A 27,552-nucleotide genomic window follows, 5' to 3' on the forward strand; every position below is an offset into this window, starting at 1 on the left:
CATCTATTTATGGTATTGGAAACCAGAAATTTCTTTTAATGCAAGAGATTTGAGATGAAATTTTAAGTCAACTTTCTTGGAGTATAGTTTAAATACAATAAAATGTACCCATTCATAGTGCAGTAAACCCTCAAGTTTGCAAACCTCAACTTAACCAACTTCTGATTTAACAGACAAAATTTCCAGTCTGTATGTCATATGTGAAAATTAACACCCTTTTAATTTTAAAATGCTTTTAACCAAGAGTTGCTTATATTAAATTAACAGGATGCGTGTGTGTGTGTTTTGTTAGTTAACTTATTTTTAACAAATTTTAGCGAATAGGCCATATGCTGGAAACAAACACTGTAGTCATTTTGCTGTCATAAATATTACATATCTAAAACTATAGTCTACATATTTAAATCTAAGAGTCATTGCTCGTAAACAGTGTTTGATGAATGATTAGCACGTGATCACACTGTATTGCAGGTGGTATTTGGTTATGGTGTGACTTTCTACAGGAGTTTTTTATTTTTTTAATCCCCACCAGAGGATATTTTTTCCATTGTTTTTCATAGAAAGTGGGAGGGAGGGAGGGAAGGGGAGAGAGACAGAGACATTGTGGACTGATTGCCTCCTGCAGATGCCCTGACCTGGGGGTGGGGAGTGAACCTGTAACCCAGGTATGTGCCCTTGACTGGAAATTGAACCCATTGTCCAGGCCAATGCTCTAACCACTTAGCACACCAGCTGGGGCTCAGGGTTCTGCAGCATTTTTAATGTGTGTCAGAGATGTTCTGAAGTGTGCTAATCCACGCCTCAGCTGTGTGCATTTTACTCGTGACTGGTGAATGCACACATTTACTAAAACTATTCAGTATAAATTTGAAATTACTGTAATACTTACAGAAAACTTTTCTGTGAAATTAAACTTTTCTTTTTTTTAAATTAAATCTTTATTGTTCAGATTATTATGGTTGTTCCTCTTTTTCCCCCCATAGCTCCCCTCCACATGGTTCCCACCCCACCCTCTGCCCTTACCCCCACACTGTCCTCATCCATAGGTTGTACAATTTTTGTCCAGTCTCTTCCCGCACCCCCCACACCCCTTCCTCCCCCCCTCCCCGAGAATAGTCAGTCCACTCCCTTTCTATGCCCCTGATTCTATTATATTCACGTTTAATCTGTTCATCAGATTATTTATTCACTTGATTTTTAGATTCACTTGTTGATAGATGTGTATTTGTTGTTCATAATTTGTATCTTTACTTTCTTCTTCTTCTTCCTCTTCTCAAAGGATACCTTTCAGCATTTCATATAATACTGGTTTGGTGGTGATGAACTCCTTTAGATTTTTCTTATCTGTGAAGCTCTTTATCTGACCTTTAATTCAGAATGATAGCTTTGCTGGGTAAAGTAATCTTGGTTGTAGGTTCTTAGTATTCAGCACTTTGAATATTTCTTGCCACTCCCTTCTGGCCTGCATAGTTTCTGTTGAGAAATCAGCTGACAGTCGGATGGATACTCCCTTGTAAGTAACTGACTGTTTTTCTCTTGCTGCTTTTAAGATTCTCTCTTTATCTTTTGCTCTTGGCATTTTAATTATGATGTGTCTTGGTGTGGTCCTCTTTGGATTCCTTTTGTTTGGGGTTCTCTGTGCTTCCTGGACTTGTAAGTCTATTTCTTTCACCAGGTAGGGGAAGTTTTCTGTCATTATTTCTTCAAATAGATTTTCAATATCTTTCTCTTTTCTTCTGGCACCCCCATAATTCAGATGTTGGTACACTTGAAGTTGTCCCAGAGGCTCCTTACACTATCTTCAAATTTTTGGATTCTTTTTTCTTTTTGTTTTTCTGGTTGGGTGTTTTTTGCTTCTTCGTATTTTAAATCTTTGACTTGATTCTTGCGATCCTCTAGTCTGCTGTTGGAACTCTGTATAATATTCTTTATTTCAGTTAGTGTATGCTTAATTTCTAGTTGGTCCTTTTTCATAACCTCAAGGGTCTCACTATATTTATCGGCGGTTTCTAGAAAATTCTTGAAAAACCTTATAAGTTTGGTTTTGAACTCTATATCCAGTAGTTTGCTTTCCTCCATTTCTTTTGCTTGTGACCTGTTTCTTTGTCTCCGCATTTTTTATGCTTCCCTGTGTTGATAGAGTGGCTTTCTGTGCTAGGTGTCCTATAGGGCCCAGTGGCTCAGCCTCCCCAATTACCTGAGGTGGACACTCTTGGTGCACCCCTTTGTGAGCTTTGTGCACAGTCTTCTTGTAGTTAAGCCTTGATTGTTGTAGGTATCACTGGGAGGATTTGACCTCCAGGCCAATTGGCTTTGAGAATCAGCTGTGTCTGCAGTGGGAGAACTTCTGTGCTGGAGACACCCGTATGGGGCAAGACTTGCTTCAATGGGGCTTTGGTGCTCACTGAGTCTGCCCCCTGAGTGCGTCCCTTATGGATCTGAGGAGTTGTAATCTGGATGGTCCCACTCTGACCACTGGGTACACTGGCTCTTGGATCTCTAAGGAGGTGATAATTTAGCCTCTGCCTGAGGCTACCCAGCAGGAGCTATGGAGAGATCTCCAGATTCCCCTTCTTTGTTTGGGGTTTGGAAGTGCCCAGATGAGGCCCAGCTGTGAAGCAAGCTGCTGTGGGGCCTTGGGCCTTCTTTTGGAAGTTCTGGGTCTCTCTGACGCAGCTGCAGTTTGTTAGGTAATTTTCAGATTGCAGAGGGCCAGGCCTTTCATATGCAAAAGCCTCTGCACACAGCTTGGGTGGGGCGGGGTCTCAGGGGATCAACAGGGCGGAGCAAGCAGCTATGGCTGATCCTCAGTCCTACCCTAAGAGGCCCCGCGTCTCAGTGTCCTGAGGTAATCGCTGCAAGCACCTCTGAGAGAAAGCCGCCCTTGTGTTCGACTGATGCCAGACAGTCCAGTTTCTCCCCGTATGAGTCTGGGTCCCCAGAGATTCGCCCGGAACTGGAGTTCAGAGCAGTTTGGAGCTTGAGACTCCCTCCCGATTGAAAAAGACAACCGCGTCCTCAGTTGCCACCCCTTTCCGCATGCACCTCCATACCTCTGCACTTTACTTCCGCACCTCCTCTGAGTCTCAGTGTGCTTTTCTCTTTCCTTCTAGTTGTAGAAATTCCACTCAGCCAGCCTTCCTGTGGTTCTGGATGATGTACGTTTGGTCTTTTAGTTGTAGTTTTGAAGTGGTTATGCAAGGCAGCAATTTCAGGTGTTTACCTATGCCGCCATCTTGGTTTCTCTCTTCTGAAATTAAACTTTTCATACATACTTTTATCTACACGTGTCTACATAAGTAAAAACATAAACTAATTTGTCATCTTTTTAACACATTTCGTACCGCTCAGGAGTTTTCTCTTGTTTCGCGTGCCATCTGTTAAGGACCGCTCACGAGTGTTCTCGTTTTTCAGCCCATGGAAAAAGGAGCGAGTCTAGATACTTACGTAAATTTTGTTTGGTCCCTCTTCATAGAGGAAAATGTTTTATGAAGTACCATACGTTAAAAAAGTACTAGGAACTTTAATTAATAGTTTTTGTAAATAAAAATGTTATAATTATTGAAAAACAACACCTAAAGTGCATTATGATGATTTAAATAACATGCAGTTTGCCCAAAAACATGCAGTCCCTGGCGTATGTCTTAGAGATTTCTATGCGGTACGCAACATGTTAATATACTCATTCAGAAAACTTACTTTATTATATAACGGACTTTCAGCTTTAAGGGACCCTCCCCTGCCTGAATTAGTCTATTACTAGAGGCCCAATGCACGAAATTTGTGCAAGAGTAGCCCTTCCTTCCCCCAGCTGCTGGTGCTGGCTTCCCTCTAGCATCCAGGACCCGGGCTTCGCTCCAGCCCCAGCTTTGTCTGGAAGGATGTCCGAAATGACATCCAGAAGGACATCGGATCTAATTAGCATATTATCCTTTTATTATTATAGATATTGAAGTTTTACTGTATGCAGTTCTATTTTGACAAATGTATACGTGCATGTAACTGGTACCCTAATCAAAACTAGAACATTTGTCAGAGAAAAATAAGTATCACATGATCTCACTTATATGTGGAATCTAATGAAACAAATAAACGTGATCAAAAATAGACCTAGAAACATAGAAGCGTGGACAGATTGTTAAACCTTAGAGGGAAGGCAGGAGTAAGGGCGAGTGGAAAGAGATCAACCAATGAACTTGTATGCATATATGCATAACCCCGTGGACACAGACAATGGGGCAATGAAGGCCTGGGGGTGGGGGGGACTGGGGTAGGCTGGAAGAGGTTAATGGAGGAAAAAGGAGGACCTAGGTAATACTTTTAACAATAAAGATTTTAAAAAAAACACAAAAAACTAGAACATTTCCATCATCCCAGAAAGTTCCCCTATGCTCCTTCCCAGTTAGTCTCCTCCACTCCTGATCCAAACAATGAGTAATCTGATTTATATTAACACTAGAGGCCTGATGCATGAAATTCATGCAAGGGGCTTGGCCCTCACAGCCCTGGCTTCATCTGGAAGGAGGTCACTTGGCTGTCTGGTCTAATTAGCATTTTATATATATACACTGAGTGGCCAGATTATTATGACCGGCCAGATTATTATGACCACCCCATCAGTACTTTGTTGGGCTACCTTTTGCCTTCAATACTGTGGTGATTCTTTTTGGCATTGACTCCACGAGATTTTGAAAAGTGATGGGAGGAATCTGACACCATGCCTGATGAATAGCACTGTCCAGTTCTGTGAGATTTGATGGTTGTGGAACCAGCTGCCTGATGGCTCTTTTAACTTCGTCCCACAAATGCTCAATTGGATTGAGATCTGGTGATTGTGGGGGCCACCTAAGCAAGGTAAAAGTCTCCCTCATGTTCTTGAAACCACTCCTGCACAATACGAGCACTATGGCATGGCGCATTGTCTTGTTGGAAGAAGACATCCCCATTGGGATATGCCATCAACATGATAGGATGAACTTGATCAGCAAAGATACTTAGGTATGTTGTGCTATCCAGACATTTATAATGGTCTGTCCCTCTAGCAATTTCAGCACGAAATTATAGCTAATTTGCCTACAAAAGTCAGGTGGTCATAATAATCTGGCCACTCAGTGAGTGTGTGTGTGTGTGTGTGTGTGTGCGCGCGCGTAACCTTCTGGACATCCTTCCAGACGACCTTCTGGACGAAGCCAGAGCTGCGAAGGCCAAGGCAATCCACCACAGCTGCGAGGGCCGAGCCCCTTGCACGAATTTCGTGCACCAGGCCTCTAGTAATATATAAATTTAGATATAATATGTAATATACAAATTAGATATAACTGTTTTAGAACTAAATAGAATCATAGGTACTCTTGTGTATGGCCTAATTCACTTAGCATGTTTTTGAGATTCATCCTTTTGTATCATCTATCAATAGTTGGTTCCCTTTTTATCCTGAACAGTATGCTAAACTACTCTTTTTAGTAGAATTCTCTCTTCCAATGAAGTTATACAGATAAAAGCAGATAGAAGCAGGATTGCACTGACTAAAGAGTGATGGGGCCAGGGCTGTGTACTTGCTCAACCTCTCTGTCCTGCCCAGAGGTTCCTCAAAGCACAATTTTGAATCTATGAATATAAATTAAACCACTCATTTTATGCATAATAAACCTATCATACAAGAAGGTGAAGTAACTGGTCTAAAGTATGCAAATCATTTTTAGCCAACATAGCCCAGAAGTTGATCTTCTGTCCTATATACTATTCAGTACAGTTTTTTAAAATTTTTTTCACTTTTCATTTTAAAATAATTCCTTACTTTAAAGAAGTTGAAAAATTATTGAAATAATCCTCATATACTCTTTGTCCAGCTTTGCCAACTGTTAACACCTTAGATAATCCATAACATAGTTATCAAGATTAGTAAATTGATATTAGCTGACAAATTATTAACTAGTCTCCATGTGAAATTGGAATTTTGCCAGTGGTCTCACTGATACTGTTTTTGGTTGGTTTCAGGCTCACACTTGCACTTAGCTGTCATTTCTCCTTAGTTATCTTTAACTAGGGATAGTTCCTGTCTTTTGTCAACATTTTTTAATAATACTGGCCAGTTAGTTTGTACAATGTCTCTGAATCTGAGTTTGCCTAACGTTTGCTTATTATTGGATTCAGATTATACATTTTTGGCACAAATACCACAAAAGCGATGTTGTAACTTGCTCAGTGCATTGTGTCAGTAGGTTGTCAATGTGTCTCATTCTTGATAATGTTAACTTTGATAACTTGATCAAATTAATGTTTGGGGGTCTCAAGACCCTTCAACTTTGCTCTGTGTAATTTTATTTGAAAAGTACATTCTGGTGGTTGCCAGAGACTGGGGAAAGAGGGGAGGGATAGGTAGATGTTATTAAAGGGTGAAAATTTGCAACTACAGATAAATAAGTTCTGGAGAGCTAATGTACAGTATGGTAATTATAGTTAATCATATTCTATATACTTCAAAGTTGCTAAAACTCAAGATCACAAATGTTCTCACCACAAAAAAAGAAATAATTGTGTGATATGATAGGGGTGTTAACTAACATTATTTTAGTAATCAGTTGTAATATATAAATGTATCAAATCAGCACATACACCTTAAACATACACAAAAAAGAAAAGCCAAAGTCACCTATGATCACCAAGTCTTGAAAACAGGCTGTTAGTGACAGAAGGAGACTTAACTTGCTGTAGCCTTAGAAGTGGTTTCCATAAAACACACACACACACACACACACACACACACACACACACACACACTAGTTAGTGGCTTCAGTACCCTCTATGAAGCCCTCCCTGTCTTGTGTACATTTGACCACTCCCATCATGTGTTTCCATTATACCCCATAGAAACCATTGTTGAGACATATGTGACATCTTTCTTTGTATATCTACAAAGAAAAGTGTGTTCCTTCTACTGGACCATAAACCCTGTGATCCCCTGCCATAAAAAAGGGGGAAAAAAGCATTTGCTACTAAAATAGGTGTTTTGTTTTGAGTTAAAATCCATTCCTAGCCGAAACCGGTTTGGCTCAGTGGATAGAGCGTCGGCTTGCGGACTGAAAGGTCCCAGGTTCGATTCCGGTTAAGGGCATGTACCTGGGTTGCGGGCACATCCCCGGTAGGAGATGTGCAGGAGGCAGCTGATCGATGTCTCTCTCATCGATGTTTCTAGCTCTCTGTCTCTCTCCCTTCCTCTCTGTTAAAAATCAATAAAAATATATTTTTAAAAAAATAAAAATAAAATAAAATCCATTCCTATTATTTATTTATTCTACTACTCAGATTGTCATAGATTTGGCTCCTCTATTCTTTCAACATATCCCTATCATTTTTAAGTTTTTATTTTGTGATAAGAACAGTTAACCTGAGCTGTACCCACATAATAGCTTTAGAACTGTACAATACAGTATTGTTAAACTATAGGCACAACATTGTACAGCAGATCTCTATAACTTACTCGTCTTGCATAATTAAAACTTTATACCCATTGAGTAGCAATTCCTCATTCCTCCCTATCCCCATCCCCAACCTTTTTGAAGACTTCTTTATTTTTTAGTACCATATGATTTTCTAAGCTCTTCTTGTATTTTTAGTGCTCCAGTAATAGAGTCGGACATTTCTTCAAGAAATACTGGTTTCTTTTATTTGCAAATGGTATTTAGAAATCAAGATCTGGGTGCTAGTTGAACTCAGTATGTGAACTGTTTATATGGATAATTTTCATACCAGCCAACACCACAAAGTTTAGTTTAACCTATCTCTTTTCCTTACATATAACTCCTTTTTCCAGTGATGAGAAACCTAGTTCTCATTCTCAATATGTTCACTTATTTGCTCAATCCTAGAATACACTTACAATAGTTTCAGAACTGTTAACTTATACTCCTAGGAAAAACAAACTAACTTGAGCAATATATTTGTGTGCATTTCTTTTTGTCTTTGGCCTTGGAGTGTACCAGTATAGTCAAAATACTGTTTCCAAAGTTCGTTTTTGTTTTTCCCCCCTTTTCAATCATTTCAGTGTGGTTATGTTATTTATTTGTAATATATTTTGGTTAAATTTTTGTTTTCATTCCAATTGGGTCCTTCCTCTCTAATCTTGACTGATTTTGATTAATTTTTGGTTATGTGAAACTGACATGGCTCTCCTCAAGTTGAGATTCTCTGATGATGTTGTATAGTGAGTTAATGCTCTAAATGAAAGGAAGATTATACAAGTGACTTTTCTCAAATACCTCTTTTACTTACACATGGCTTCTTTTCTAATATAAGATATTTGAAGTCATCTGTAAATGCATACCAATAGACAGAACCAGTGGTAACATTGTTATGTGACCTGTACTTTTGTCTATACAAATTCATATGTGTATACATCGTTTTCATACACTATATATACCGTTTTCCCCATTTTATTGAGTTACAATTCAAATAACAAAATTCACTGTAGTGCATAATACAGTGGCTTTTAATATATTCACTATAAAGTGCAACCATCACCACTATCTAATTCCAGAACAGTTCCATCACCCCAGTAAGAAACCCCAAACCTATTAGCAGTCAGCCCCAAAACATACTATTTGCAATTTGCCCTTTTTTATTTAATTTATTGTGAGCATTTTTTCACCCAGTTAAATATTCACCTAGAACACAATAATTGTGCAAAATACCCCCCCATGGACACTGAAGTAGTTTCCCCAACATCTTGATTTTCTTTTAGCACCAATCAGCATACATTTTAAACTGATCCTGCATACTCATTTTTTATTTCTATAATAGAAATTTACTAAAGATCTGAATTAGATTCTAGTTTATAGGTATATTATCAAGTTAATGTACCAGTTCTAAATGATTCAAGCAGCTAGAGTGTTTGATACCCTATATTTCACAGGAGGGAAAGCTTAGAAACTGCTTTTGTGTGTCAGTTTTCTTGTAATCAAGCCCAGGTCCTATTAGCTTTGTATTTTCAAAAATAATATAACCGTCACATCAGGTTTACAGATTTTCCAAGACCCTGTTAACCAGTATCACCTGGTATCCAGGCCAAATATTGATGGTGATTAATAATGATAATTAACCCAGTATGTGTAATGTACTAGTACTTTGCAGTTTGACAAAAAGAAAAACACACTTCATTTTCTTATTTAATCCTCACAAATCTCCTATGAGGCAATTAGTATTATTTCCATTTAAAATATTTGAAAAGTAGGGCTCATAGAATTTACATAACTTGCTTTTGGAGCCATCTAGGAGGTGACAGAACAAGATTTCCACAATAGCTTTACTGACTCTAATTCCAGGACTCTTGTACATCATAGTTTGGGTTTACCAAGCCTTGGACTCAGTAACTTAACAGCCCCACATGGAGATGGGTTGTTATTCTCTCTTACCTCTCCCTAGAAGGAGAGCTCATGAAGATTTGCCATAGAGCTCTACCTACCAGTCTAATCCCTAATTCCAGAGGCTTGGTGTGCCTACCATTGTGGCCTGCAATGCATTCAACTGCCACCAGATGGAAGGAATACTCTGTTAAGGAAAACAAAACAAGCATTAGAATGGCTAATGGTTACCAGTGATCTGTAATTAATGGTTCCTAAATTGAGGGAATAATTTATGTAGGTGGTACCCTCTGTGTTCATAGGATCTCTATGTCCATTATCTCTTAGTTACTTAGCAGTATTCCTTTTTCTAAAAATTTAAATTTATCTTTATTGTTAAAAGTATTATAGATATCCCATTTTACCTCCCATTGACCTCCTCCACCCTGCACCCGCCCACCCCCCCCACCCCCCACCCCCGGCCTACCACACTATTGTCTGTGTCTATGGGTTAGCATATATGCATATAAGTTTTTGGTTAATCTTTTCCAGTCCCCCCTCTCCCCTTCCTTCTGAGATTCATCAGTCTATTCCATGCTTCCATGTCTCCCAATCTATTTTATTTGTCACTTTATTTTGTTCATCCCAAAATGATTTCTAATACTTCTGGCCCTCTTTGGCTGAGATAAGAAGCCCTTCTCCTGCATCTTCAATTTGCTATTGCCTCACCCCTGGAGTACTTCAGTGACAGATCTTATTTATGTTTCTCCATGCAGCCTACCTTGCATAATTCAGCCAGATTAATGTTTGGAAAATGCCACTTTTCAACTGTACTCCAGAAACTTTACTCTCCATTGTCTAAGGATTAGTCTGGCTTTTAAGGCACCCCACAGCCTCACCCTGTCTTGTTATCTGTTTAAAATACAGAAGGCCTTAACTTGGTTCCTGCTATTAACATATCCTATTCATGTTTAGCACCTAGTTCAGATGCTGATTCTTTATTTATTCAATCAACAAATGATTGAATGTGTTACCCTATGCCAAGCACTGTTTCAGGCCCTGAGAATTCATAATGGAATAAAACAAACTAAGACCCTGTTCTCATGGAAATCACATCCTAGTAGGAAAGTCACACCTCCTCTTCCCACAAACTATCCCATCAATCCCATCAATCACTACCTCACAATTTAAAGGGTATAGAGGGGATAAATGGTGAGGAAAGGAGACTTGACTTGGAGTGGTGACCACACAATACAGAGTACATTTGATGTATTATAGAATTGTGCACCTAAAACCTATATAATTGTATTAACCAATAGCACAACATTTATTTCAATAAAAAAGAAAAAGTATGACTCTAGAAATGCTACGTACATTTTGCATTCTACTAGAATTGATACATACAATTGAGTGTTGCCCTTTCAGGTGATGAGCCCTTTGGAGCTATGGCATGTACTCTGATGCTGTATGAGTTATTTAAAACATGTATAGCACTTTTCTTTAGGAACATCCTCCAGAGCCTGTAGTATACTCACCTGAATATCCTCAGCTGTGGCAGATGCTCATCCTTTGAGGATGCATTGGATTTTTAAAAACAGCCTCAGGTCTCCCAGTATAGAAAATTACCTAAGTGAGAATGTGTGACAGAAGTAAGTAGACTGGTTTTTTGACATGTCTCAAAAATGGGCTCTTGAAGGTGCTTCCCAAAGGGAAATCCAGAGAAAACACAAGAAGATGACAAGCAGCACTCAGATAATGTCACAGCCTGCCTTATTTAAATTCTCTGCTTGAATTTTTTAAACCTGTGTTTCATATTCTCCCAATTAAATTGTAAGTCCCTTAGGAATAAGAAGTTTCGTTTGGGTTTTTTTATGTATGTCACCCACAGTGCCATCTTTGCATATAGTAAGTGATCAATATTAATATGTCGATTGTTTGATGAGGCAGTGGTAAAGGCAGTAAAACATTAGCTGATACTGTTAGTGTCAACATACACTGTAATAATTTCCTGACTATTATTGGCATTAATTGATTTAAAATACAGGGTGGGCAAAAGTAGGTTTATAGTTGTGAGTACATGAAACAGTTAATAAAGCTATTGTAATAATCATAACCTTCATGTCTTTTCCCATATGAACAACTGTAAACCTTTTGTCCTGCCCTTCATACACTTACAGCTTTATGTCATTCTACTTTATGATTTTGCAAATCTAATTGGCATTTAAGATGCAGTACTATTAGGTACTTGTATTGTGTGATTTAATTTCTTCACACAGAAGACTAGCAACAGGTTTTTATAAAGTGAGATCTCTCTTCTGCCTTGGTAGGGCAAAAGCTCTTATTAATATGAATTAGTCATTTATTTTGGGGTAATTCACTTACAACTCTAGAATACAGACTTATTGCCTTCTGATGTTAGAAGGGCTTAGGACTGACTGTATGTAATAGTTTCCTGTTTTAGTTTAAAAATTTGATTAATTGAAAACTAACGCTTTTCTCCATTTTCCCCCCAGAACCTTTGTTTCATTTTGCCACAATTTTTGTACCAGTTCTTCTGCGGATTCTCACAACAGGTTTGTTTCCCTAGTTATTTGTTGTCATCTACTTTACATTTGCTATTAATAATTTGCCTTTTTATGTATTGGATTATAGGTATTGGAGAGGTATGTCTGAAGTAAAAGGAGGGTTGTTTTTTACTCAACTGTTAATCTTGGCTTGCATTTTGACAATAGCAAATGTTTGCGTTTTTGCTTTAACAGTGTTCTTATTACTTTGTTTTGAAAATTCTTTAATATATCTGATTAGAATTGAGATAACCTTTAAAAGAATATTCTGGGTTTTTTTCTTTGTATCAGTGTATACAATGTTTTCCAATAATCCTAAAATGTTATAGTTTAATATTTCATCAAATAATATCTCACACCTTTGCAGTTTCTCAGATTGGTTTTCTAGAGAAACGTTGACCTTTACTAGTAAGCTGGCCACAAAGCTGTGATTCCTGGATAAAACCTTGGATTACTTGAGTAACTCTACATTTTTTACCCTCTATTGTCTTCTGAACATTTATTGCATAAAGAATATGATATATGTTAACTTGATATTTAAGTAGCAGGATAAGCAGACACATTTGTCAGTTTTAACAACTGAAATGGATTTTGCATTGTTTCTAGTGGAAGTACAGCTAAATATAGGAACTATAATGCTCAGTGACTCAGAAATTTTCATAGGTAATTTGTGAGCAGTTCAGTGATTTTGCCAAGCTGAACTACTGGTAACGTCACCACAAGTATTACAGATTGAGTTTCTAAATTTCAAGGTATGTTTAATTCCTCATGGTAAGAAGTGATTTTTTTTTTCTAATTTCTTGGCAGAATTTTTAAGCGAATGTATTCTGCCAAAGGGAAATGACTGATCTCTTTGTCTTGAACTTACCTCTTTACCATTTGGTATGCTGTCTCTTACTTACATGGGTACTGCCATGTCATCAGCCACATAGGGCCAGTTAAGCAGATTGCTTTATGAATTAATCATCTAGCTGTAGGAAGTGCTATCAACTTTCTTGTATTCAAAACTTATAGTTTTAGCTACAGAGAGTTTTATTGATTCTGATGAGTCTGCTTTTCTTGAACATTGAAATTACTATTGATCCAAATGTTTCTAATTCCTCACTTAGATGAATGCAAGTATTAAAAAACATTTCAAATTTTGTTGCAAAATACTAAAGGGAAATTGGCTTAATCTGGTTAAAACATTGTTTTTTATTCTGGAAGGAGCCTGTTGCTTTGTTATCTTTTTTTTTTTAATATATTTTATTGATTTTTTACAGAGAGGAAGGGAGAGAGAGAGTCAGAAACATCGATGAGAGAGAAACATCGACCAGCTGCCTCCTGCACATCCCCCACTGGGGAAGTGCCCGCAACCCAGGTACATGCCCTTGACCGGAATCGAACCCGGGACCTTTCAGTCCGCAGGCCGATGCTCTATCCACTGAGCCAAACCGGTTTCGGCATGCTTTGTTATCTTTTTAAAACATGTTTACGAAGCACAAATTTTATGAAGAAAGGAAGGACTTACTCCTAATAAGGTCAGCTGAGATTCAGACTCTGGGCTGTCTGGGGTCTGTTTAGGTTACCTTAACTGCTTAGATTTTCATAGGAGTTGATGTTTGGCTTCGTTAATTGCTCAACTAGTATGCTCATTCACTTAAAAATTATACCTTGAGTGTCTAGTATGTGCCTGGCTAAGTGCTGGGGATACAACAATGATCAAAAATCTTACCCCCGTAATGCTGGGGGAAAAACAGACTACATTCAGATAAACATATTGTCAGTTGCTGATAAATGCTCTGAAGGGGGTGAAAAGGGATAACAAATGGATAGAGTGACTGGGGAAGAGGGCCACTATTTTAGAGAAGATGATTTTGAAAGTTCTCTCTGATGATGTGACCTTTAGGTGGAAATGTGAAGGATATAAGGGAAGGAGCTATATGGATGTCTTAAAGTAAACAGAAGGTTTCTGAGGTGGTGACCTGGGGTATAATATCTTTAGTTTTGAATTTGGCCTAGTGCTCTGCGCTGAATGTAGCAACCTTTGTTGCAAATATTCTTGGAACCTTTTTCAATTTAGGTCCACATCAGGTGTTCTCTGCAAGCCTGAAATTTGGAGGGTTGTGCTATGGAGAAGTAGAAGTGGGACCAGGATTCTGATTCTTTAGCAAAAAGCAGGTCTTTCTTTAGCAAAGCTAGAGTAGTACTGGTCATGAAAATAAAACATTTAACAGTAAGTAACTAGGGGACAAGAGGAAACCCAGAACTTCTAAATCCAATTCCAAGATTCAAGGTTTACACTGAAGAAAATTTTCAAAGCTCAAGTCCCTTCCTAAGATAATGTTTTTTGTCTTATTTCTGAAACCTGGTTCTCACTAGAGATTTATATATTAAAGGGGATAAGACTTTTTCTGCAAAATACATCAAACATGAGAGTAAAGCAGAAAAGTGTTATTAGATGTATGTACTACTTTTCTTATAAATGAATGAATGAATGAATGAATAAATAAATAAAACATTTACAACAGGTTTAACAAATAATATTATCAAGTAAAGTTGTTTTGAGGACATTCTATCTTCTCTAATTATGCATCTAAGAATTACAATTCTCTTTCATGTAACCTCAAACTACCATAATGGAACAAAAGCAGATTTTTTTTAAATATATATTTTTATTGATTTCAGAGAGGAAGGAAGAGGGAGAGAGAAAGAGAAACATCCATGATGAGAGAGAATCATGGATTGGCTGCCTCTTGCATGCCCCACACTGGGGATCCAGCCCGCAACCCGGGCATGTGCCCTGACCGGGAATTGAACAATGACCTCCTGGTTCTTAGGTCGAGGCTCAACCAAGGAGCCACACCATCCAGGGCTCAAAAGTAGATTTTATTTTCATTTATCTCTATTGTTGAAAGTATTACAGATGTTCCATTCCCCCACCCCCACCCCCTTAACGCCAGGCCTACCGCACCATTGTCTGTGTCCTTGGGTTATGCATATGCATATAAATTCTTTGGTTAATCTCTTTCCACCTCACCCTCTCCCCTGATGCTTCTTTTGTTTGAATGAAATTCAAGACTAAATTATACACCAATCAATCGGAAGATTTTTTTTTCAATTTTCTCATTAGCAAAAATGGGTAATTGTATATCAACAGACTAGTACTCTCCCTTGAGAATTCAGTAAAATATTTTTACTGAGTTTAAATCTTTGTATATGAGAAGTATCTCCATGTTCATTGAGAATTTTGCATGCATATTATCTTGCTTTGGTTCTACAATAGGTAAGAGTTGTCCCTTCCTGTAGGCTCCCCCAACTCTTTGTACTCTCACCACCCTGCCTCCCCCTCTGCAATTTGAGTGCCTCAGCTGACAGGGTATTAATCTTCTTTGTCCCCAGTGCTTGTCACTTAGTAAGCACTCAGTAAATGTTTTTGAAGTCAACTAATGAATGAACCAGTGTTCTATTCAAGTTCTCTATGTTTTGAGGCAACTCCCATTATGATAGTAAATGAATCTTTATAACTATTGTTTGAAAATGCATAATTGTATTAATTTATGTCACATTTAAATACATTCTATTAATTAAAATAACTTTTATATGTGTGAAAGTACAGATAAATATGGGATATTATTCATTCAGGCCACAGGTAATGGTTGTATGAAAACATCTAGCACTGTGTAGAAAAATACTGAACTCAATAAGTATATTCATTAAAATGAGGATCAGATAATACCTTAATTTTTTTCCATAAAGGAAAATTTACAATATCAGGTCAGTCTTTTCCAAATGTGCTGTGGCTTCCATTATCTACTCAATCATTCATCCAGTATTTATTGAATGCTTTTTATATGCCAAGTGCTGTCGTAAGAGCTGAAGGTTGTCAAAGCCCTCTAGCCAAACACCACCAGGAACACATTTTAGTTGATCAAATTTTGTTTATTACCGGATGCAATGACAAAGAATATACACCATGAAGAACAGTGGGGCCTCTCAGGAAGAGAGTATTAGAAAGGTCTTATAAGATTTGGATTGAGTTAGGTAATTTGGGAAGGATTTAAGAAGATTGGGTGCTGTTAATTTTATGACTGGGCATTTTAGTAAATCTTACCCAGAAGGAATGAAGACTAGAAGGAGGCTAACCCTGTTATCGGTCAAGAAGCAACAGTTACTCATATTAGCCAGAATGGGGGTGTTGGTTATTATTTATGATTTGAAAAATATTCATGCTCTGTCTGTGTTCAGATGTGATTGTGGAGTGGTCTTGTTTTTATTTTGATCCATCATAGTCATAGAATGGTCTTGTTTGATGTTGCATTTCTGTGAAATTGTGCATGTTTGGCAGGAGAACACCTATGCCTAGCTATAAGTGACAGGTCAACTCTATGATGTCAGGGGCCGCTTTACTCTTTTTCAAGCTACAGCGATCTAATGTGAATTGAAACAAACAAACAAAAAGTTGGGATAGCAATAACGTATACCAGTCAAAATAGGCTTTAAAACAAAGACTGTAACAAGAAACAAAGAAGGACCCAGCAACTCCACTTCTTTATCTAAAGAAACCTAAAACACTAAATCAAAAAGATATATACAATAAATAAAAAAAGAAAAGGAAAAAGACATATACATCCACATGTTCATTGTAGCATTATTTGCAATAGCCAAGATATAGAAGCAACAACAAAAATACACACACACACAAACACACACACACACACACACACACACAATGGAATATGATTCATCCATAAAAAAGCATGAAGTCTTGCCATCTACAACAACATCAGTAGACCTAGAGGGTATTATGCTCAGTGAAATAAGTCAGAGAAAGACAACTGCCAGATGATCACTATATGTGGCATCTAAAAACCAAAATAAACAAGCAGAATAGAAACAAATTCATAGATACAGAGAACATTATGACAGTTGCCATATTTTGGGGGTGTTAGGACAGGATGGCTGAAGGGATTAAGAAGCACAAATTGGTGGTTAAAGAATAGTCATGGGAGGTAAAGTACAGTTTAGGGAATACAGTCAATAATATTGGAATTATGCATGGTGCCAGGTGGGTACTTGATTTATCAGGGGGGATCACTTGTAAGTTATATAAATATCTAATCACAGGATTATACACCTGAAACTAATATAATATTGTCAACTGTAATTTAAAAACAAAAACATATTTAAAACATTTTTTAACTCCTTTTTCAAACTGTCTTGTTTTAGCTTGTGATTTTTTCCAACACAACCTCTTGAAGATGATTGTTCAGTACATTTTTTTTTCTTTCATTGTTTGTCATTTCAGCCACTGTATGATGCTGCTTACCTTACAATGTACAATATCTGCTTCACATCCTTGCCCATCCTAGCCTACAGTCTACTGGAACAGCATGTCAACATTGACACTCTGACTTCAGATCCACGATTGTATATGTAAGTTAAACATTACAGTTAAGATTTCCTCAGACTTACAAAGTTGTGGGTTTCACTTTGTATGAGAAGGGAAGGACACAGACTGCCCACCTGGTTTGATCACATGATTCTCTGGCATTCAACAGGAAAATCGTATATTTCCTAGTTGTAGGTACTGTACTTGAATGTGTTTGAGCCATTTCGTTAAAAATCATTAATTCCTAAAACTTGCATCTACATTGTCGTAGAGTTCTGGAGTCTTAGAGGAAGACACGATATTTTAACTAGAAAAAAAAAAGCTTCACACAAAGATCTTTATTAGTTTAGAACATTGATTTCTACCTATAATAGATTGAACTGATGATATTGTTAGGACTTATCTTGTAAACTGCCCCTGAAGCATAGCTTCTCTCTCCCTTTGTTAGGCCCATTCGAAAACTGTTTGTTGAAGGAATTAATGCATCAAGCCATTATATCCATTTTGTGTCAGTGGGAAATGCATGTGTTTCTGTATGGATGGGGACTTAGCACTAGCCCCAGTTGCTTAACCTATGACTTAATTGGATTTTTATAAGTTAAGCCTTAAAGCTAAGGATAAAGATGTTAATTTACAGCAGATTATAAGCATTGCTAAATAGTGGATGTCAAGTGCAGTACATAGACTTGTGTGGCTTATTTGTATGAAGTGAATGTGTACAAATTAAGGGATTTCTTTAACCAGTATGACTCATAAAACTCACCTTAATTATTAGACCTAACCAGATTTATAAAATATATCATCATCATTTTAAAGGTATTTATTATGGGAATTTTCAAACATGCACAGAAGTAGCAAAAAAATTACTATTAATATGGTGAACTTCCCTGTCCTTACCACTCAGCTTCACCAATTATCAATACAGAGCCAGTTCTCTTTCATTAATAACCATCTCTGCTCCACCAGAGACTTATTTTGGAACAAATATTAAGCATTGTCTAAAATAGTTATTTCAGTATGTTTGTCTTAATGATAAGGACTTAAAAATAACAGTACCCTATCATACCTTAAAATTTTACAAGTTCATATCACATATTCGGCCAATGTTCAGATTTTCCAACTGACTCATTTTTTTGAATTTCAGGCTTGTTTGGGTTTTTTTTAAAATATATTTTATTGATTTTTTACAGAGAGGGAGGGAGAGAGATAGAGAACTAGAAACATCGATGAGAGAGAAACATCGATCAGCCGCCTCCTGCACATCTCCTACCGTGGGTGTGCCCCCAACCCAGGTACATGCCCTTGATCGGAATCGAACCTGGGACCTTTCAATCCACAGGCCAACGCTCTATCCACTGAGCCAAACTGGTTTCGGCTGCAGGCTTGTTTTAATGAGGATATAAGGTCCATATGTTGCCGTTGGTTAATATGCTTCTTGAGTTTCTTTTTTTTTTCTTGAGTCTCTTTTAATCTGTAGGTTAACCTGGCAATATATTTGCTGATGATATGGGATCATTTATCTTATAGATTTCCCCTGATCTAGAGTTTGCTGATTGCATTGATGGCATCATTTAACGTTTTTCTTTTCCTGTATTTGTTACAAAGGGATAGTTAGATCTAGAGGGAATCATAGAAACCTTGGTTGAAATCTTACAGAGTATCATCTCCCATGCTCTCATTTAAAAAAAAAAAAATGAAGAACCAGGACCCAGAAATGACTTGCCTAAGAACACAGGGTATAACTAAAAGCCAAACTAAGATTAGAATTCAGTCCTCCTGATAATCAGCCCTGTGCTCTTCCCAGCAGGATGATCATTCTCAAACACTGAGCCAACAGTGTATTCTGTCTTATGACAACAACAAAAGTGAAGCCCAATAGTGCTATTGCTCTGATTGGAGTGGAGTTTGGGGAGCAGTGCGCAGAATCCCTCCCATGCAGCCCCAGCAAGTACTCAAGCTAATTGTCTGAGTTCCAGTTTTGGCTTTGCCACTCACTAATTGTGTGACCTGCACAGGTTACTTAACTGAAATGAGCCTCAATTTCATCTTCAGTAAAATCTGGGCAACAAGAACACCTAATCTGCAGTGGTTTTATGAGGGTTAGATGAGTGACAACACATAAAAGAACTTAAAACAGTGCCTGGAACATAGTAAGTGTTCATAGATTGTAGCTATTGATCTTATTCTAACACTCTGTTCCACTTGACTTCTGGACTGTGCTGAGCACTTTCATACATTAAGAATGTTGAAAAAAAGAAAACTGTTGAGCACAAATTATTGTAAGGGTTTTCTGAAGTTTTACTTATTGAACAGCAGGTGTAGGTAATGAACCATTTTGCATAGAGCATGGTTCTCAACCTTGGCTGCACATTAGAATCACCCGGGAATCTATTTAAAATCCTGATTTCTGGGCCTCATCCTCCGGAAATTCTGTTTCTTTGTTACTAATGTTGTGGCCCCACCCCATAACAAAGAAACAGAATTTCTGGAGGATGAGGCCCAGAAATCAGGATTTTAAAAAGATTCCCAGGTGATTCTAATGTGCAGCTAAGATTGAGAAACACTGGCATAGAGGGTACACTTGCCACATCTGATGCAGAAATGAAAACCATGACATACCTGTTGACCAGCCCAAAATTCAGTTTTCTTTGTGTGCTCTGATGAGACACTGCTCTTGGCCTGTCACTGTAGATTACTCTACAGGGGAGGCACCTCCCTAAAGATCCTTGCAAGAATTGCCCAGCAACTGCCAGCCAATGAGGCTTTTGAGAGTCACTGTCATGGGCTGAGTGAGGCAGAAGGTAGTCCCTGTGTTTCCATACCTTCTCTGGAGTTATGTTACACACTGTGGGAAGATAGGCAGGGACATCATAGTATGTTAGTAATATTCTGACTTGTACTAAGAAGATTGTGCTATTTTTGACAGATTTTAAACTTTTGCTCTGTCCACATCCCATTTATCAAATCATGACTGTACAGCTTCAAACATGTTATTTGACTCAACTAAAAAAGTATAAAGGGCATCCCAAGACCAAAAAAGGTTAAGCTCCCAGGAAGAAATCTTGATTAAAAGAAACATTTTAACAATTGTAGTTGGGAAGCAGAAGTATCTTGGTTGAGAGCATATGATTTAGGTCAAGTAAATCTAGAATTGTATATTAGCTCTGTCCCTTACTAAATGAGTGAACTCTGATGTGCTGCTACACTGGTGGTTCCCATACTTTACTGCATGGTAAAATCACCTGAGGAGCTTTAAAAATATCCTGATGCCCAGCTTAGTCTTATACCAATTAAATCAGACTGAGGTTGGGAGCCAGGCATCAGTGTTTTCAAAGAACCCCAGGTGATTCCAATGTGCATCAAAGTTTGGTATTTCTTTTGAGGCTCCTTATCATTTACAGATAGGAGTGATAAAAATACCTATCTCATGTGGTTTTTATGTGGATAAAAATGGAATATATATATGCATATATACATATATGCATATATATATACATATATATATCTTGTAACCTACTTTTCTGACATATAAGTGCTCAATAAATGGGAGCTAATTGATTATATTAATATATATCAATTATATAATTGAGTATATTATTGCTGTCAGGTGACCAGAATTTTAACATAGAAATGCTTGGACAGTTTACTTCATTACCTCAATCAGGAGGTGATTGCATAAAAATAAACCTGTGGTTCAGTCTGACCTTTTACTGAATGCCTTTCAGTCCCTCAGAGCTAGCTCCTTTCATTATAACAGGGTCAAACTCCATGTGCACTTTTGGCAATTTACCATAACTTTAAATAAACAGACTACAGAGATTCATTAACCTGCATTTTTTCCCCCATTTCTCAATAGGAAAATTTCTGGCAATGCCATGCTGCAGTGGGGCCCCTTCTTATATTGGACATTTCTGGCTGCATTTGAAGGGATAGTATTCTTCTTCGGGACTTATTTTCTTTTTCAGAATTCATCCCTAGAAGAAAATGCAAAGGTAAAAAAAATGACATTGTTCTTTTGCTATTATAAGTATGGCTTATCTTTTTTCCATGAGCACTGGATCAAGTATACACATATTCTAATTGTAATCATTTTGCAATTTTTTTAAAGGTAGGCTAATTCTCACAACTTCTTTAGAACAGTAGGAGTGTTGAAGTATAAAATCACTTCCTATGTGCATGGCTAACTAGAGAGCTTATGTGCAAAACGTTTGGAAGCTTAACTTAACTTGGCTGTAATTTTTATTGGATGAACAAAGTTCTTGGGACCTCAGACTTTGGGCCACTGCACTTTGATTTGAGCAAGGCTTTTTCTGTTTTAAAAGGAAAGTCTCTAGACCCAATCAGTTCTTATTCATAGTGGCCTTCCATGCTTGGAGTTCAAGGGGGTAACTGACATATGGAATTCCCTTCTCTTCCTCCTTCCCTTCCACATGGTAGCATAGTATTTTCCTGAAAGGCTACACTGATCCTGCCATTCCCTTCCCAGCAAGCACCAAATAGTTTAGCCCCGGCATTGGAATGATTTTGCCCTGTCTGCTGTGGAAGAGAATGGAATGATGTCTTCCTACAGACACACAGTGGAAAATCAAACCAACTTGTATGCTGCTTTCACTGTGTTTGCTATTTCTGGGCTTCCTCTTTTATGGTAATTCATTATTTATCATCATAATGTGAAGCAAAGCTAAGGTTCAAAAAGAATTTACTGAGTACAATGACTGTGTCTAGAACCTAGAATCAGTATCTGTTAGGGAAGTGATAGGCTCAGTGGGTTTGAATGATACTTTAAATTAGGTATTATAGTCAAAACCTCTCTAATTTGGATTGACAAGTAAGTTTAGTATGAATCCATTAAATTTATTAATCACCATTAACTTTTGAGGAAATACAAATATAGTATTTTTTTTTAATATATTTTATTGATTTTTCACAGAGAGGAAGGGAGAGAGACAGAGAGTTAGAAACATCGATGAGAGAGAAACATCGATCAGCCGCCTCCTGCACATCTCCTACTGGGGATGTGCCTGCAACCCAGGCACATGCCCCTGACCGGAATCGAACCCGGGACCCCTCAGCCGACGCTCCATCCACTGAGCCAAACCGGTCTCGGCAATAGTACTTTAGAGTAGGTTCATGTAGCACTTACCAAAAAGCACTTGCACTTGCCCTACTTAATCTCTCTGCGTGTCCTTGGGCAAGTCACTTCAGCTTTCCAAGTCAACTTTGCCCATCAATAAGAAGGAATTCAATTTTATGATTTCGCAAGTCTTTAGCTTTATGAATGATTTTGTGACTTTCACTTTTTATTTGGCACATAAATTATATAGAGCTGACTCTTGCTTTTTAAAAAATGTGCTGCAGAGTAGGTGGATATTCTGCAGTCCCATTGACATGGTTCTTTTGCTCAGCAAATTCTTCAGGTGGTGCATGGGGAGCCTCAACACAGCCTACGTCCAATCCATCATCCATGTTCAGTCCATGATGTCCAGATTAATTAGATTTTACTGTATATGTCACCTTCCTAAATGTTTGCTAAAGTTACAGTAAGTGTAAGAACTGTTATCGGCAGTTAAACATAATGCCCATGTATGATTTGATCAAATTCTTTTTTTTTTTTTGCTTCTATTAACCTTAATTTTTTGTTTTTATTTTTGGAAACCTTTTACATTTCATTTTCTGTTTTAATGTTATGCATTCAGATCTTGACAGCATTTGGTAAGCATATGTGCCATTCATTGCCATCATTTGGATTTATACATGGTATCTGCTTTTCTTTGATGTGCACATGCTAACAGCTCTAAGGTTTACAGCCAAAAATTAGACTGTTTTTAAAGTGTGAGTCCATTTGTCTGCATATTAGTCCTTAGTTCAGAGCTTTTGTTTTATATTATAGAAAAAGCCTATATCAATCTCTTTGCAGATATGAGTCATGCAGTGACTTGTTTTGATGAACATTGTTAGTGGAATAGTGTTTTTTTTCTGCCTTTATCATAGCAATGTTTTCCCTGTTTCATGCTGCTTGGAATAATGGAAATAAGTGCTACCAACCACAAATGTGGTTTGCCTGACCAAGAAAATTTACAGTCACAATTAAATCTAGCAATTTGGCCTGATCCTTTAACTTGATATTCCCCAAACAATTCATACAATACTTTTTTGCAGTTATACACAAGATTATATTTGACTTTTCTTTTTTATGCAGGTTTGTGTATTCTTGGTACATGTAATTATTAATTTTTTTTCAGGTGTATGGAAACTGGACTTTTGGAACCATTGTTTTTACAATCTTAGTATTCACTGTAACTCTGAAGGTTAGATTTTTATTTATTCAAGTATGTTTAACACCATTTTTATAATACTTTCTAGTCTTGTACTAATACTTCTTTTTTGTCTTTTAATCTTTAATTTTATTATGATTGTCATCCAAGTCTGAATGCTTACTAAAATATGTATGATATTAGAGATTTAGGCATTTGTATACTATTTGTGATTCATTTTTTACTGTATGTTGTCTATCCTCTTTATTTCGTTGTTTGTTTGTTTTTAATTCATACACCATACTTATGTCGGAAATCAGTTCCTTCTTTCCAGCTATTTTCAAGATGTTATAAGTGGTATATAATCAGACTGTGTGTGTGTGTGTTTTTCCATGTTAAGTACTTGAATATTTTTTAAAGTTTTATATTTGTTTAAGAATGCCAGGCCTTAAATGAATTTGAGTACTTAAGACAGTTCAGCAAGATCGGTATGCAAAATAACTTGGTAGTGTGAAATTTTATATAATGTATTTATCACTGAAATTTATATTAGTGATCAAATGCATAAAAATATATAGCAGATAATATACAAGAAGTGTTGTTTAGGCAAAATCATTGGCAGCCATCTAATAATGGTTCTGAAGCCTTGATAAATGCTACCCTTAAGACTCATGAATTGGGACTGTCTTATAGTTGAAAAAATAATCCAATTCTTTTGATGGTTCCAGTAATAAACACATCACATGTGGTCCAAGAATGAGTGCCTTTAAATGAATTCCAGTATGCCCAGTAGTCAGAACTAGAATTAAGTGTAATAGACTTCTAATCATTTCCCCTCTAAAATTTAATTCCTGGTTAATTTTTTATACCAAAAAGAACTAACATATGTTTGCATCTACTATTTCAGTGATATTTTGGGACTACCAAAAATGTTACAATTCATCTCAGTTTAGCTACTTAATAGCAGGGTATAACTTTGGACAAGTGATTTGGTTTCTCAGTATCTCTATTTCCTCTTTTATAAAATGGAGATAAAAGTAGCATCTACCTCTCTTAGGATATTTTGTGAGAAGTCAACTAATGATACATAAAGCACTTGCAATGGACGCTGGCACATAGAATGTGCTCAGTATAATATTTATTACTATGATTTACAGGGTCATGATTTGAAATAGAAGCCTCCCCACCCTTTTTCCCACCTGGCCTTGTGTGTGGTCCCAGGGCTTTCAAGTGCCCTTCATAGTTAAAGTTGGCCTTACTGCAGCATCTTTCACTAATCCTTCAAAAGACATCCGCTCCCTCTTCTTTGGATGGATATTATTGTAACATTATCTCTGACAGCCCAGAGGGTGAGCATTCAGGATTGGGCTACATTAACAATGTTATCAACATCCTGTTTATGAGTATGAAACTAACAGAGGGCTAAGGACCATGGTGTCACAACAAGTATCAAAACTGAGATACCACCTCCTTTTTAATAATTCAATGCCCTGGCCCAGTGGTCGGCAAACTGCGGCTCGCGAGCCACATGTGGCTCTTTGGCCCCTTGAGTGTGGCTCTTCCACAAAATACTACGTGCGGGTGAGCACATACAGTGCGATTGAAACTTCGTGGCCCATGGGCAGAAGTTGGTTTTCAGCCTGGGCGAGTCTATTTTGAAGAAGTGGCTTTAGAAGAAGTGGGGGGTGTTGGTCAGTCGGGCAACGGGAGACCCGGCGCAGGGGGGCCGCGGGATACAAAGTGCGGGGCAGGTACATTGTTTTGAGGTACGTTCACTGAGGTCGGCCCCTTCCAACTCTCCTATCCACACTCATCTATCTGAAACAAGTATACAAGATGAGTGTGGATGGGAGAGTTGGAAGGGGTTGACCTCAGTGAACGTACCTCAATCAGATTGAGGACGTTTTTAGCAAAGGCCAGTTTAGGAGTACCCTAATTAAGTTAATAACAATGTACCTACCTATATAGTTTAAGTTTAAAAAATTTGGCTCTCAAAAGAAATTTCAGTCGTTGTACTGTTGATATTTGGCTCTGTTGACTAATGAGTTTGCCGACCACTGCCCTGGCCCTAACTGGTTTGACTCAGTGGATAGAGCATCAGCCTGCAGACTGAAGGGTCCCAGGTTCGATTCCAGTCAAGGGCAGGTACCTTGGTTGCAGGTACATCCCCAGTAGGAGGTGTGCAGGAGGCAGCTGATTGATGTTTCTCTCTCATCGATGTTTCTAAGTCTCTATCCCTCTCCCTTCCTCTCTGTAAAAAGTCAGTAAAATATATTTTAAAAATAATAATTCAGTGCCCTGGATATTAATTCATGTAACCCAGAAATTATAAGCAAGTGAAGCAGACTATACTCCCTTGTTTTAGGATTGCATTTGAAAATCCCAGTTCCACAATCTATAGAAACAATCAGCCCTGACAGAAACATGAAGGATTTTAATCTAGGGCAGTGGTCGGCAAACTCATTAGTCAACAGAGCCAAATATCAACAGTACAACGATTAAAATTTCTTTTGAGAGCCAGATTTTTTAAACTTTGGTACATTGTTATTAACTTAATTAGTGTACTCCTAAGGCTTAAGAAGAGCCACACTCAAGGGGCCAAAGAGCCACATGTGGCTCGCGAGCCGCAATTTGCCGACCACTGATCTAGGGCAACTGAAAATGTTATTAATTTAATTGAATAGGTAAGCATTTTGCAATTGAAAGGCACACTACATAGACCCATGATCCATTGCTACATGATGTAGGAATATAGAGCTAGTTTCCTTTGTATTTAGTAAACCCCTTCAACCCCTGTCTTTGTTGTGCTTGAGCTATCAAGACTCTTTGTGTAGTTTGTTTACCCTTCCTAGCTACCCCTTCCCTCTCCTGTTTTTAGTATACCTGCCTCCACCAGCTAGCCTTCACCTTTTGCCATCATCTCCCTGGCCACCACTACCTGAGGACTTGGAGCTCCAGACTCCTAGATGTTATTATTACCTCATTCTTTGCCCTTCTTTCACTAATGAGACATCTGTAGCCCCATACTTGCTTGCTTGACCTCATCGCTACACCTGTACTCTGGAGTCTAGAGGACTTAGGACAGAGTTGAGCACTTTCATACCCTAGCTCTTTGAAAATCTTAGACTCTGTACTCATTTTAGGTCCATTCTTTCCTGGAAGCCTGGCCCAAGCTAGGTGCTCCTGTACGTATCATATTGTATACAAGTTATCAGGTACCATAGTGTATTATAGCTTGGTGCCGTCTGTACTCATCATGAAATCTCTCGTGTTATATCTTTTCAGCTTGCCTTGGATACTCGTTTCTGGACATGGATAAATCACTTTGTGATATGGGGTTCTTTAGCCTTTTATGTATTTTTCTCATTCTTCTGGGGAGGAATTATTTGGTAAGCAGCTGTATATATGTGAGTAATATGTAAATAGGAAAATAGGTATATATGTATATATATATGTATATATACATATATTGTATATGTTCCCCCCAAAAAAAACAACAACACAATGAGATGGTGATTTTAAGATATAACCCTCTAAGTATTGAGTGGTATATATTCTATACTCTGAATACATCTGTAGTGACATGAATGATAGCTATATACCATAAAGAGAAAATAGGGCCCAAATAGATAATAATGTAGCTATTTTGTGTAGAATCTTTACAGGGTGAGTACTTCCACTATAAATAACATGGGAGGTCATGCTAGAAATTAGTTTCACTTCACAGAAAGGTGTTTACACACTTTCAAGTTGAAAGATTCAGCCGGGGACTACCAGAAAGGAGGTCTTTTGAGTAACTTGTGAAGTATTTTGCATTTGAAATCTCCCTGAAATTAGCAGTGTTACTGGCTAGTATTTAATATTGAGGACATGCCATCTTATATAATCAAAATTTTTAAAAGTATAATTAATGTGGCTTCCCCTGATAATGATGTCAGCAGCAGAGAACATGGCTGGAGTAAGCCATAAAGATTCTAGGAGTATGTATTTTCACTGGTTTGAACAAAATCATATATACAAAACAT

General features: G+C 37.6%; 1 protein-coding gene across 4 annotated transcripts in view; it reads left to right on the forward strand.

The window, feature by feature from the left end:
• Nucleotides 1–27,552, forward strand: part of ATP11C (ATPase phospholipid transporting 11C) — a 226,948-nt gene that overhangs the window by 184,591 nt on the left and 14,805 nt on the right. For all 4 annotated transcript variants that reach the window (XM_059679783.1, XM_059679781.1, XM_059679780.1 and 1 more), the window contains exons 23-27: nt 11,852–11,911; nt 17,190–17,317; nt 21,130–21,265; nt 23,516–23,581; nt 26,813–26,916. In XM_059679783.1, coding sequence (XP_059535766.1) covers nt 11,852–11,911; nt 17,190–17,317; nt 21,130–21,265; nt 23,516–23,581; nt 26,813–26,916 — 494 coding nt within the window. The remainder of the gene's footprint in view (nt 1–11,851; nt 11,912–17,189; nt 17,318–21,129; nt 21,266–23,515; nt 23,582–26,812; nt 26,917–27,552) is intronic.

The sequence above is a fragment of the Myotis daubentonii genome, chromosome X (genome assembly GCF_963259705.1).
Source record: "Myotis daubentonii chromosome X, mMyoDau2.1, whole genome shotgun sequence".
In the NCBI taxonomy this organism is placed as follows: domain Eukaryota; kingdom Metazoa; phylum Chordata; class Mammalia; order Chiroptera; family Vespertilionidae; genus Myotis; species Myotis daubentonii.